The 14461-nt window shown below is 41.6% G+C and overlaps 3 protein-coding genes across 8 annotated transcripts in view; 2 read left to right on the top strand and 1 right to left on the bottom strand.

The window, feature by feature from the left end:
* The first annotated feature begins 10103 nt into the window (after positions 1 to 10103).
* On the top strand, positions 10104 to 12921 carry LOC145789850 (eukaryotic translation initiation factor 5-like). The gene has a single exon (XM_082867383.1). It carries the CDS (start codon positions 10104 to 10106, stop codon positions 10683 to 10685), a length of 582 nt encoding a protein of 193 aa, XP_082723509.1. The 3' UTR covers positions 10686 to 12921.
* LOC145789852 (eukaryotic translation initiation factor 5-like) lies at positions 10827 to 12921 on the top strand. The gene has a single exon (XM_082867384.1). The coding sequence runs from the start codon at positions 10827 to 10829 to the stop codon at positions 11394 to 11396; it is 570 nt and encodes a 189-aa protein (XP_082723510.1). The 3' UTR covers positions 11397 to 12921.
* The window catches only part of LOC114267414 (uncharacterized), a 45605-nt gene continuing 43825 nt past the window's right edge, over positions 12682 to 14461 (bottom strand). For all 6 annotated transcript variants that reach the window (XR_014328276.1, XR_014328275.1, XM_082867385.1 and 3 more), the window contains one exon: positions 12682 to 13027. Coding sequence is in view for 3 of the 6 variants with exons in the window: in XM_082867385.1 (XP_082723511.1) it covers positions 12941 to 13027 (87 nt within the window). In the remaining 3 variants the exon portion in view is untranslated. The remainder of the gene's footprint in view (positions 13028 to 14461) is intronic.

The following is a 14461-nucleotide window of genomic DNA, read 5'->3' as shown; positions in this document are numbered from 1 at the left end:
GCTCGGCTATCTAGAATGGCATATGAATGCGATAATTCGATACATGTATTCAACTTGAAATTGAAATACAATGCAGTTAGTATGATGCGCCGAGCCCGGTGCATGCAAAAACGGTGTGGTGGCCGACCAGAAAAGGTGATCCAAAGACCAAGAAAACTAGTTGGCTGACTAGAAAACTGGCTGGCAGGAACGAAAGTGCTCTTCCAGGGGAAGAACTAGTCTCCCACCCTTGTACCACCTTCCAAACAAGGAAAACAAGGTTTGTACCCAAAACAAACCAAAAAGGATGCAAGACGAAAGTTCGGGAGGCGAGGCGCGCAGCCAGGAGCCTCAAAAACTAGTCTACCGGCACCAAAGTGGTTTACGACCACAAAAGTGGTCTCCCAGACCACAGTAACTCTCTAGGCCAAGGCAATAAGGCATGGTTCGAAAACCAAGCCAAATAGAGAACGTTAAGCGGTCCCGAGACAAGGCGCGCGGCTGAAGGCTTCGAAAACAGGAAACTAGTCTCCAAGCAGGAAAAGTGGTCTACGACCATGAAAAGCGGTCTACGACCACAAAAAGGTGGTCTACAAGACCTCTCCCTCCCTCCAAGGTAGAGAAACAAGACTTGGTCTACAAAATCGAGCCGAAACACGAATAGTTCAGAGGCCCGGAGGCAAGGCACTCAGCCGAAAACTCCCAAACCTCGAAACAAGCACAACATGTGTAATCACCGAGCGCTCAAACGATGACGTTTAAATCTTAAGGTCGATCAAAAATGGAGTGTCTATAGGCCGATAAAGCCTCCGGATTCGGAACCCTATTGGCGCATCGCGCCTTTGAGCCGATAAAGCCTCCGGATTCGGAGCGCCTTTTGTGGATATCACGACTGGCGTTTCCGGATTTGGAGCCCCGTCGGCGCATAATGCCTTTGAGCCGAATAAGGCTCCGAATTCGGAGTGCCATCGACGCATGACGCCTTTCGGCCGGTTAAGCCTCCGGATTCGGCTGGCTAAATGGAGTCCGGATTTGGAGCCCATCAGTCCATGACGTTCATGGGCCGAATAATTTTCCGAATTTGGAGTGCCCTTCGTGGATATCACGATTGGCCAAATAGTCTCCGAATTCAGAGTCCCATCGGCGCATGACACCTTTGGGCCGATAAAGCCTCTAGAGCCCGGTCGGCGCATAACGCCTTTGAGCCGAATAAGGCTCCGAATTCAGAGCGCCATCGGGGCATGACACCTTTCGGTCAGTTAAGCCTCCGGATTCGGCTAGCCAAATAGAGTCTGGATTCGGAGCCCATAGTCCATGACACTCATGGGCCGAATAATTTTTCGAATTCGGAGCGCCCTTCGTGGATATCACGATTGGCCAAATAGTCTTCGGATTCGGAGCCCCATCAGCGCATGACGCCTTTGGGCCGATAAAGCCTCCGGATTCGGAGCCCCATTGGCGCATCACACCTTTGAGCCGATAAAGCCTCCGGATTCGGAGCGTCTTTTGTGGATATCACGATTGATGCCTCCGGATTCGGAGCCCCGTCGGTGCATAACGCCTTTAAGTCGAATAAGGCTCCGAATTCGGAGCGCCATCAGCGCATGACGCCTTTCGGCCGGTTAAGCCTCCGGATTCGGCTGGCCAAATGGAGTCCGAATTCGGAGCCCATCGGTCCATGACGCTTATGGGCCAAATAATTTTTTGAATTCGGAGCGCCCTTCACGGCGAAGATTAAAACGTGAAACATTTACACATCAAAGTGGGATGCTCCATTAAGTTGAGCCAGCAAAAACCATTTACGCATCAAAGCATATAAACATTCAAAATGAAATAATTAGTTGACTTGGGTCGGCCTAACCGCATGAACAAAACAAAACATGCCAACATTCGAAATGAGATACCTAATTAAGCATGTAAAGATTCAGAATGAAATACAAACATTTAAAATATAACATTTTATTCAATTAGACAATAATTACATAATCTTGCACGCAATCGGCCTTCATGGAAGCCTTTTTCATAGGCCCTCCCCTTCGTGGACTCTATTGCAAACATGCTCGCCGTATAACGATCGGCAAGTGCGGTACTGATAAGCCGCTGGGTCACCCTTTCTTCCACGATTGGGTTAGCCTGTCCGACTGGTTGTATCGGAGCAGCCTTGACCTTCCTTAGCTCGCGTTCAGCCGCTTCCGCGCGAGCTTTTAAGCTTCAAATGCGTTAATCCTTCTTCTCTATTTCTCGTCGGGCAGCACGAAGGCGTATGCCGATTTCATAGGCGGTGTACAGCCCTTTCACTGCCCCATGAACGCCCTCTCGAAACACCTCGAAGTTAGGTCGACCAACCATCGACTGCTGTACTTCCGGCGAAAAAATTTGTCATGTAAATTCGACCGCCACGTTCGGGTCCCGGATGATGGAATCCGCCTCTGTCATCGGTCTGTTCCCAACGAAAACAGAAAAGCTCAATGGGCGTGGTGGTCCGCTGGCCTCACTTCGCGAACGAGGGGAGCTCCCACACTGGCGCTTCTCCTTCCTTAGTGACCTGCTTCGTCGACGCGGAGAGTGGTGCCTCTCGTGCTCTACAGATGCCCTACCTCCCGTACGGGGAGGCTCGCCACCTCGATTCACTGATGAGTCCAGCTCCGCCAAAGTCTTGTCTTCTCCCTTACTATTAAAGAAAAGTCTGGTTGACATTCACACTTTTTCGGCCACGAAAGACAAGTAAAATCGAGTTGCTTTATGAAACCTAAATGGAATCACTCAACCCCTTTTTAATCACTCAGGAGTGCACCTCACTCCCGAGGCGACATCATTAATGCGCAGACTCCAACAACCACCAATATTCAACATTATTGATTCATTCTGATTTAGAAGTCCTATTCGGCTTTCGGAGTTCATACATTGGCTGAGGCAAGGGCAGATTTATTAATCTGATCGGCCAAATACCTAAGCCCAATGCTGATCGATTTGTGCCGCAGCCACTCCATGAACTAGTCCTATTCAGCTTTCGATATTTATACATTGGCTGGGGCAGGGGCAGATTTATTAATCTGATCGGCCAAATACCTAAGCCCAATGCCGATCGATTTGTGCCATAGCCACTCCATGAACTAGTCATATTCGGCTTTCGGAGTTCATACATTGGCTGGGGTAGGGACAGATTTATAAATCTGATCGGCCAAATACCTAAGCCCAATGCCGATTGATTTGTGCCGCAGCCACTCCATAAACTAGTCCTAGCCACTCCATGAACTAGTCCTATTCGGCTTTCGGAGTTCATACATTGGCTGGGGCAAGGGCGGATTTATTAATCTGGTCGGCCAAATACCTAAGTCCAATGCCGATCAATTTGTGCCGCAGCCACTCCATGAACTAGTCCTATTCGGCTTTCGGAGTTCATACATTGGCTGGGGTGGGGGCAGATTTATTAATCTGATCGGCCATACGACGGGGCCCTGAGTCGATTTACTTGTTCGGTTAAATTAAGGTTAAATTAATTGCCAAGTTACACTGTTATCTAATCGGCAGTTATGCAGTGGGATATTTAATCTACTCATCTCATGATCCTACTTCCTATCGGATCGATAATTAGCATACACAATAGACAGTAATCATTTTATCCAAAGTAGTGAAAAGCAAAACTCTTCATTAATATCAAAAACTGCGTACAACTAATAGTAAAATGAAAAGGAAATTTTCATTAATAAATTGCGCACAGATAGTAACTAATTTATACATGAAAATTACCTTGAACTAACAGAAATCTACTAAACAAAAACATACATTGAAATTGAAAATACCGAATAAAACTAAAATGTCTCCCAAATCAAGCCTCGGGATCAGACTCAAGCGGCTCAACGTCCACTTGCTCATATGGAATTGGCATGGCCAATGTAACTCCAGCTGCAGCAAGGGCTTTGAGCCACCCGTGTTTGAATCCCCGATTCTCGAATTTGGGGACTTTTTCTACGTAGTTTTCAAGGGCGGCGCTCTTTCCAGCCTTGAACGTCGCAAAAGCCTCAGAGTCGGCTTTTTCCTTGGCCTTTTTCAACTCTTTTAACTCGGCCTCTACCTTGGCAAGCGCCTTCTTGGCTAACTTAAGCGATTCCTCGTTTGCGTTTGCCATCTCCTCGGCGTCGGATCTAAGCTAGTCAGCAGTCTGAGCCCTCTCCTTCTCAGCTTCAGCTCGAGCACTTTCCATTGTGACTCTTGTTGCCTCGAACTCAGCCCTGCTCCTCTTACCTTCAGCTTCTGACTTCAAGCGGCCAATTCTTTCAATGGCATCGTGCTGGCGGCGGCCTAGTTCGGCTATCCTTCCAACCGTCTGCAAAACAAGGAGTTGGGATAATCACATACCAAGAAATATCGTATGCAAACCAAACCAAACAAGAAGTAAAAAAGATCAAGTCACATACCAGAAGGGCCGACTGGGCAGCTAATGCTATTGCTACCAAATCCGACTCGGCACGAAAGGTTGCCTTGTCAGCCGGCAAGGAGACCGAGGCAGCCAAGCTCAGAACCACAGCTGGATCTTTCAAAGCCGACGCTTCAGAGGAGATCAGCATGTTTTTTATCTTTGGTTCGACAACGAAAGGAGCAACCACACCCGACTCCTCTAAGCGTGGTCGTTTGTTAGTGGGGCCCTCCTTGGAGCCAGCCTCGCTCTCGGCAGTACGTTTTTCTCCCTGATCTTCTGAAATCGGCCGTTCTTCTGTCATTGGCCTCTCAACATCCTTCTCCATCTCGGCCGCATGAACTTGAGCCGTTTCTTCGACTATAATGGGTTCGGAAGATTGAGTCGGGGCAGGTCCAGAACGGGTGGCCTCGGCTTTCCGTCGGGCAGCCATGCGTTCGGCGTTTTTCTTTTGTGCCAACTGCGTGAGGCTTTCCCCAGCCATGCCCTCAGAATAAGCGCCGGGAAGGTCTCCCAAATTCGTAAAAATATCTTCAAAGGAGACGTCTCATCGGCCTGATGTAGACGGAGGGTCGGATGAGTTGAGTCCAGCTTCCTCAAAGGCCGAATTAAGAGCTTCATCAATCTCCGCCGCCAACTGGTTCGAGTCCTCGGCGATTGGTTCGGCCGCTTGTTCTTCTACTTGTTCAGAATCGGATGCTTCTAAACCAATCTGTCTCAAGTTTTTGAAGTTGGGAAAGATAAGGGCTGTAAGATGGTTGTCATCTTTCGGGATCGGAATGTTGTCTGCCGTCGAAAATGTCGTGTAAGTCGGCTCGTACCGCAAAAGAATGTGGGCCGCCCTCCTTTGTTTTTGAAGGTTTGGACAGCCGACAAACTGTAGCGCGGTTTTGATTTTTGCAAGTATAGCGTCGTCGTCTGAGACCAACACTTTCTTCAAGTCGCTTCCTACATAAACAAAGCGATTAGATGTATATAGGGTTGAATTCAGATATGGAAATAACATAAACAAAAGTGATCTAATCAGCTACCTGGTTCGCCTTTTCGCCTTGGCATAGGGTCTAGGCGATCTTCACCTTCGCCGAATTCCCAATTACCGCAGACGACGACCATCACGTCATCGACTCACTTGCCAGAGCTGGCAAGCATCATCACTAAGTGATGATCAGTATCCTTGGCTCTAAGAAAGTAGCGTCCTAGCCGGCCAGTAGATTTGGCTAGGACATAACAGTGCCGAACGGCGGGTATACCTAAATTAATCCTAAGACGCCGATTTAGCTCTACAATTCCTATTATGATACGAAAGAAATTCACGTTGGGTTGGGAAGGGATTAGACCTAAATATCATAGAACGGCCCTCAAAAATGGATGAAGGAGAAAGCAGACTCCGCCCTCAGCAATTGACAGAAGGGGGAAGACGATTGTGCTCTCGTCATCCTTCTCTATATCAGTGGTGATGTCTGCCAAAAGTGACAAATGGACATCATCGAGGATGGAAAAATGGCGTTGAAAGCCGGAGATTTGGTCCGCTGAAAGGAGCTCCTTCAGATGTTTTGCCATCTTGGCCAGCCCAAGGATTATGGAAAACTAAAAGCAAACAAGGAAGCGGGATCGAAAGTGAATGAGAAGAAAACTTACAAGGGGCGAAGGGAAAAATGAGAAACAAGGAGTTGCAGAAGCCGCAAAGTGAAGGAGTTGCACTAGAAGGCGAACCAGATATCTTTGAGTATTCAGAACATACATTCGAAGAGACAATTTCAAATCACATTAAATGGAGGCAGTGTATGAAGGGGCGGGAAAGCATTACAATGACCAAAAAGCGTGTATGCGTTCTGACAAGCATTGTTAAGAGGGTTAACCGCCGAATTTTTGACTTCCCAGGCTAGAAGCCAAACACTCCGACTAACTAATGCTAGTGGGGTGTTTAGGGGGCAATAGTGGGAGCCGAATTTAACTAGATCAATAGGGACGAATGGACCTGTCCGATCCAAAACGTAACCTCTATTCGGCATTGATCCTAGTCAATCGAAGAGCCGAATAAAATAACCGGCACTCCAGCCAGTAGAACAAAGGCCGAGTAGAAGTACATGTAAATGATCAAGGATGGGCCTGGCCTTAAGGCCCAAAGAGAACACTATAAATACGGGATCATCAGTCAGAGAAAGGTATGTAAGAACTAGTGAACGTAACTTAAGATACAAGTAATCAAGAGCGTATACACTGACTTATTCGTCGGAGTGCTAATTTCGGCACCCCTGACCGGAGAGTTCATTTCTTTTCAGGTGACTAGCTGAGGATCACAAGCGTCCCCTAAGACCGGAAGAGTATTTCCAAACCACTTCCCCACATTTTTTTATTCATACAACTAACAAATTATTAATGAAAATATAACCAAATATTATTTAAATTAAAATCTCAAAGCTCAATATAATATGGGTTGTTTGGGAAGTGAGTTTGGGGCTAAAATAGTCACAAAAAATAAAATAGGCTTTTTAGCCCTAATAAGACAAAACATCACATTCAACTCATAATCATTACATTATTTCTCTCTCAAAAAAGTCAAAAAAGTCAAAAGTCTTTCCCAAATTAGACTTTTTAACCCCACACAAATAACCAAAAAAGTCAAAAAGCCAAAAAACAAACCCCCTTCCCAAACCAAGCCTATGTCAAATTTATAAAATTTACTGTATTTTTATTTTAAATTTCTTTTTTTAAATATTTCAAAAATGTAAACTATTTATCCAAATAATCCACTTTTCAAACTGTCTAATAAACTAATCAAATTTTCAAAAAGCTCAAAACATAACTTTATTATGAAATTACAGGTTTAAAATGCAATTTTACCATGAAATCGCATCTTCAAACTATTTGTCCAAATAATTTATTTTTAAACTATTTAGCATATTAATCAACTTTTTTAAAAATGCAAGTTTAAAATACTATTTTATTATTAAATTACAAAATCAAAATGCGATTTGATGGTGAACATGTGATTTTAAAAAGTCATGTAAATTGATATATAATTTGAAAACTTGATTATTTTTATAAGTAATTTAAAAAAGTCATGTAAATTGATATATAATTTGAAAACTTGATTATTTTTATAAGTAATTTAATTTTTTGAATAGTTCACACAAAAAATAAAATAAAATAAGAAATAAAATCCCTAACTGATAGGTATTATTATTTGTAAAATGTCCAAAATTAGAATAATACTACTAAAATATTTATCCAGGGGTTTCACCACATTTGATTCCAACCCTATATAAGAAATCGCTCGGCCGCCTCTCATCACTCTTCTCTACATTACTAAACCCTAACAATTCCCATCTTTCTCTGGTTTTCGTCTTCCTCCTTTGAAGATATACTTGTTTTCGAGCTATATACAATCGGTAACTATTTCTGTGTTTGTTTCTTCGTTCGATTATTATTATTATTACTATTTTTTAATATCTTTGCTGCTATAATCGTGTATATACTGATCTTAATCTCAACTATGTCGCTTGAGGAGTGGTGGAATTGACAATGGTAAAACTTTTTTGGTTAGAAAGCTCGTTAAGCGGTTTGTGTTGTATTTGTTTTGATGGCATTTATAGATTTAGAGCTATGTTCATGCCGTGATGGTTGAAATTTGGTGAACCTTTCTTGGAAATGGTTGAATTCTTGTTATCATATTAAAATAATTTGTTTGTTTGTGTCTATTTTCAGATTTTTTTATTTTCCCTCTGCTATATTTTTAACTTTATATGATATATCAATCTCTCATAAAGTTCATTTGTTTTATACAAGCGTCAATCTTTAAAATAAAAAAAAAAAAAAAAACTTTAAAAGTATAGTAATTTCTTGTGTTATTATGGATGAGAAAATAAAGAAAAAATTTGAATCTAAATTATCTATCTCTTGCTCTCACACTCCTTTGTTGCCTCTTTTTTTTTCTTTTTTTCTTTTTTTTTTTAAATTTATTTACTTAACCAAAAAAAAAAGTTTTTTTTTTAATTCCTTTTTCCATTCCAATATATATATATATTCTTTTGATTAGTCTCAGCCAAGGTGAACATGGCTCCAAAAAATGAAATTAATTTTTTGACAAGCAGAAAATGAAATACATTGTATGGTTTTGCTTCAAATAAAAAAAGGAAAAAGATTCAAATAAACAAATTTGGGATAGCTAAAGTGGAGCAAAATTGGGACAAGTTAAAGCAATATTTGCAGTTGTTGCTCTTCATTGGCGGCTTTGAATTGAAGCTTTCAAGTAAATGGAATGGAACTAATATATTATTGATACAGTACTTATGCATATATCTTCTTTCGATCCTTTTGATCATAATGTGGCACAAAGGTCATTTTCTTCTTTTGTGAGGTCTTCTTCCCCAATGTTAACTGTTCTTGTTTCTTCTGAAAGGGCGATATTGATTTTGTTGATGATTCTTCCCCACATATATATTTGTTTGATCCTTAACCTCCCCTTTTGTGTAAGAAGAATTTTTTACTTTTCTGTTGTCCGCAATCAATTTTTTCCCTTAAACTTTTTGTCTCATAACATAGTAGTACAACATGAGCATTCTTTTTATCCGATTCATTTTTGTTAAGGCCTAACTCATTAACCTGGTTGATTCAGGAAAACTGACAGGTTCATCTACTCTCTGCAAATTGCCACCTTGAAGTGTGTCATTGTGTCAACACTGAGGTTTCTTTTATGTCCGAACAGGCCATTTTCTATTTGGGATCGATTGGGTTGCTTGGAGAGTATTGTCCTACGTCAAGAAAAAGCACACCCTTGCCAGAAAGAATTGACTGTATGCATCACGGGTCATTTCAGGAATACCCACGGTTTTGTGGTTGCAGCTGGGTGCAACATTCCTTGACTACAGAGGAGGATCCCTCTTTTTGTGCCCAAGAATCATTAGAAAACTTCTACATGCTGAAATACAGCATTTCTCATTTTGAAATCTAGCCTTTTGTTCTAAGAACTTTTTGCTCTAAACCAAACATGGCTTTACACACTACGCCAAAACAGGGCATTAACGGCGGTTTTTTTAACGGCGGTAACGAAAACCGTTGTTAAAGGTACTATTAACGGCAGTAACGAAAACCGTCGTTAAAGGTATCATTAACGGCGGTTTTGTTACCGCCGTTAAAAAAACCGCCGTTAATGCCAACTTTTAATGGCGGTAACAAAACCGCCGCTAATGCCCAATCATTACCGCCGTTAATGACGGCGGTCTTTGCCGGCAAAACTCCGGCGTGCTCCGGCGAAACTCCGGCAAGCTCCGGTGAAACCATCTACAATAAAGTAAAAGTAATGTTTAAATATTTATTTAGGGAATATATTTCATGAAGAGTGGCTATGGTAGAGTGGTTAGTGTGGGTGAATGAGAGGTTGAGGGTTCAAGACTTGAGGAGTGCTAGAAGAAAGAATTATTTTTTGAAAAATTTGAACCTATTTACGGCGGTAAAATACCGCCGTTTTTAGTCCTATGTTACCGCCGTTTTTGGTCGACTTTTAACGACGGTAATTTATCTTTTTACGACGGTTGTACTTTTTTCGACACGCGCATAAACGGCGGTAACATAACCGCCGTTAAAGGCTTTAACGACGGTTTTACAGCCTTTAACGGTGGTAAAAAACCGCCGCTAAAGCCCAATTTTGGCGTAGTGACAGAACATAGGTGCTAGCAATTGCGATGATGCCTTCTATAGGTATAAGATGCCTAAAATGATTACCAAGATTGAGGGCAGAGGAAATGGCATTAAGACAAATATTGTCAACATGGTTGATGTTGCGAGGGCTTTGGTGAGGCCAGCTTCTTACACAACTAAGTATTTCGGTTGCGAGCTTGGAGCCCAATCTAAATTTGATGAGAAAACTGGAGTGTCACTTGTGAATGGTTCACACGACACTGCTAAACTTGCTGGTTTGCTCGAGAATTTTATTAAGAAATATGTTCAGTGTTATGGCTGTGGAAATCCTGAAACAGAGGTCTTAATTACAAAAAGTCAGATGGTCCAACTGAGATGTGCAGCGTGTGGTTTTGTTCCGGATGTGGATATGAGGGACAAACTCACAGCCTTCATTTTGAAGAATCCACCTGAACCAAAAAAGGGTTCCAAAGACAAGAAGGCAATGCGGAGGGCTGAAAATGAGCGACTGAAAGAAGGTGAGGCTGCTGATGAAGAGCAGAAGAAGCTGAAGAAAGTGGTGAAGAAGAAGGGGTCTTCCACTTTTAAGGATGGGCCTGTAAAAGCCAGCTCCAACAAAAAGAAAGCCAGTGGTTCTGATGAGGATTGAAGTTCACCAACTTTAAGTCAGGTTGATGAGAAAGAAGAGACTGACGATGATAATGACAATGACGTGCAGTGGCAGACCGACACGTCACTGGAGGCAGCCCGCCTACGCATCAAAGAACAATTGAGTTCTGTGACAGCTGATATGGTTATGCTTTCCACTAATGAGCCAGTGAATAATAAGTCGAGGGAAACCAATAGAGCAAGCGAAAGTACAAAAATAGAGAATCCCAGTTTCGAGAATGGAAACTCAAACCATAAAAAAATAGTGGAAGAGGCAAAAGCAAAGCTGAAGAAAGGGGCTTCTGCAAATGAATTTCAGTCTATTTTTGGATCGTTTTCTGGGTCTAGTCAGGAAATAATGACTGCTTTGTTTGAGGCACTCTTCGATGGTGTTGAGAAAGGGTTTGCAAAGGAGGTTACCGACAAGAAAGGGTATTTGGTTGCTGCTGTTGCTCAGGATGATGATGAATCACAGTTGCTTTTGCTTCGAGCAATTGAGGCTTTCTGTTTGAAGCCTAGCTTAGTTGCTCTTAAGGAAGTGGCTCTGGTCCTGAAGGCACTCTATGATGCTGATGTGTTAGAGGAGGAATACATTATATGGTGGTATCAGGAAGGTCTGGATGGTGGAAACAAGGACTCTCAGATCTGGAAGAATGTTAGACCATTTATTGATTGGCTCCAGAGTGCAGAGTCTGAATCTGAAGAGGAATGATGTCTTTCAGTTTTGCTTCATTTGTGGTACTCTGCTTCCTAATCTTCCTGTCTGTCTGTGTGTTTGTGCTCGTGCACGTGCACGTGCCAACAGCTGTAGAAACCTCCCAATAAAGTGGTAATCTGGTGGTATTGGTATAGTAAATAGTGGTAGTGGTTGTTATGGTCTGTAGTAAATAGTGGTAGTATGCCTGGAACTAGTGGTTGTTATGGTCTGTAGTGTGGTTGCCCTTTTGTTGCTTTCATATTTGCTTTAATCTGGAGAATTTTTGCAGTTTATTTGTATTAATTGGATGCCCCTTTCTCTTGCAAATTGAAGTGGTTTTTTGACAGTGAGCGGCTTATTTTCTGCTACATTTAGCAGATTGATGGTTACATGTGAATTTATAATGGAAAGGATAGACACAAGAATGAGGTAGAAATAATAGTTGCCAAGAGTCTTTTAGAAAATCTGCAGTCATTACGAAATGTGATAGGATTATGTTATTTAAACTAGTTATTGGAGAGAATAGTAAACATTATTAGTGCATATGCCTCTCAAATAGAATTAGATGATTAGACTAAGAGAGATGATCAGATCATGAGAGGCAATAGTGAAAAAATGCGATGCAGTGATGGTAGATGGTAGTGTTAGGAGAAACGGGTAGACCTAAATTAATGTGGATTAGTATAGTAAATAGATTTATGAATCTCCTTAATTTGACTAACGAAATGGCCTTGAATAGAGTGGAGAAAAATGATTCATGCAACTAACCTCATTTGATGAGACTTAAGGCTTGGTTTGGTTTGGTTTGGTTTGGTTTGGTTTGGGGGAGAGTGCAATTCTGTAATGAGTGTTGTAAATGAGTTGAGTAGTAGGATGCCGAAGATTGATTTGAAAACTTAACAAGTCTCAAAAGCTTCAAAATGTGATCTCGAGTTGAGGTCGAGTATAGATTGATATATTATGATGCATATGATTTACTAAATATAGTAGTACAAGATAACTATAGCTTGATTTATTGTGACGCATATGATCAAGTCACTAAATAGAATAGTAGATCATTTTCAAAGCTTGAAAACTTTAACAAGTTTTAAAATGTCAAGTTTAGCTTGTTTATAAAACAAATTTACCTTAAAAATAACTTGAGTAGCTTAGTTCATTTTGACTCATTTTCAACTACATTGTATCGTATATTTTGAGGGTTTACACTACAAAAGTTGCCTTAAAAATTAAAAGGCAAGGAAAAGAAAGTATTGCTGCAGGCAAATTTCAATCAATTCACAAACGGAAAAAATGCCACCTATGGGAAGAGGAGAAACTGCCAATATGTTATTTATATTCTCATGTTTGCAGGAAGCTGCAAATCCAGGCCAAGTTTGTTTGTTTGTTTTTTTGCCAGTGATAAGTACAGATCTTACAACTCATTACACATAGCATTTTTGAAGCAAGACTACATATGTTCCACATCACCATCTGGACCTTTGCAATCACTTCTATTTTTTTGCATCTAATAGAAAACCACAAGTTGCACTGCTGTTTTCAACTCTTTCTTGCAGAAATTACTATGTATGAATGAGATATAGCTGAGGCTGCAGTTGCGGCAGTTCATTTTCTTGGTTTGACGCGAAATGAGAGACATTACGTGCTTCCTAGCACACAGAAAAAATGAAAAAGCAATGAATTCAAAATGAAATATATTGCAGATCATGTGATCGGCTTATTGTAAGTTCACTTAAATACTGTAGACGTCCCCCGAACGCCTCGGGAGGGTGAGTCCCGTTCTGTTCATTTGGGGTCACTACAGCTCAGGACTCTCAAATTGTCACGGTTCTAAGTCTAAACCGAAGAGTCCAAATCCGGCAAATCGTTTTGAGAAAACTGATTTTTGAAAGAAGTGCCAAACATGGACTGCTTTGCCAGATACAGAGTCGCCACCTAAATATTTTATTTTTGGGGAAATTTAGGAAACCCTGACTCGGTGCCAAAGGCCACGTGTCCGTCATCACCAAAGTTGCCTCGGCTCGGGAACTTGGGTACGATTGGGGAAGGTCACTTCGTGAACACCCCCGCTCGCCCGGTCAAAGACCGGCCTCTACTAACCATGATATCTATTTTTGAAAACTTTGTGTGTTCTTATTCCGGTTATTAGCCTAGGTTACTATGTGATGCACACAACATATAAGTAAAGACTGGGTCGCCCGAATTGGAACAAAACATTTCATGTTTATTTATTTGAAATATGGTTTGCTACTCGCAAGGAGGCTTAAAACATTTGATGATTTATTCCAATTTAAGTAACCCAACCTTCACCCACAGGCATTCAGGCAGTTATATCACATAAGCAATTAGTCTCATGGTAAGCATGCTATCATGGCATTCACTCACACGCATGCAAGGATGCTAAAGCATAAAGCTTACCGAGTACTCCAAGCCAAAACAAAAGCTAATTAGAAATCCATGCATGGATCCTAAGTATACAGAAATGCCTAATGCAACACATACAAAAATGCAACTATAGCAGGCTCGGCTATTCTAAGATGGCATATGAAATGCTACAACTATCATGTATTCAATTTGGAATTGAAAGTACAATGCAGTTAGTATGATGCGCTAAGCCCGGTTCATGCAATACAGATGAATGATGCAAACATGCTGTCATACTGTATGCTAATTGAAATATGCCCTAATCTAACCATCATAAGCAGATAAATAAAAGGGAAGAAAGACGTGGGGTTGGAAGACATACATCACACTCACGCACACTTATTACAGTTGTGCCCTCGCGCGGAGGGTCCAAATAAATATACAGTCCCGAATAAAAGAATATTGCAGTCCAAATATTACAGTCCGAATAATATACAAATTCCTAATTAATTAACAAATTAACTAAGAAAACTGTAAAACTGGCATGCAAGCCAGGGACTGCCTTGCTTCTGATGGATGATGCATGTCCGGGTTGTCTTGCGCGGAAATCCACCGAGATGCCCCAATTAGCCACTGTTTAGCAATTATTCTTGAAACGCGTGCCAAGTCCCGAAAAGTTGCTAATTCTTCATTTTGCTGCAACAGAGAGCAGGAAAGGG

This window comes from Camellia sinensis, chromosome 4 (genome assembly GCF_055761805.1).
Source record: "Camellia sinensis isolate YWXY chromosome 4, ASM5576180v1, whole genome shotgun sequence".
NCBI lineage: Eukaryota > Viridiplantae > Streptophyta > Magnoliopsida > Ericales > Theaceae > Camellia > Camellia sinensis.
This window is presented reverse-complemented; position numbering and strand designations above follow the sequence as displayed.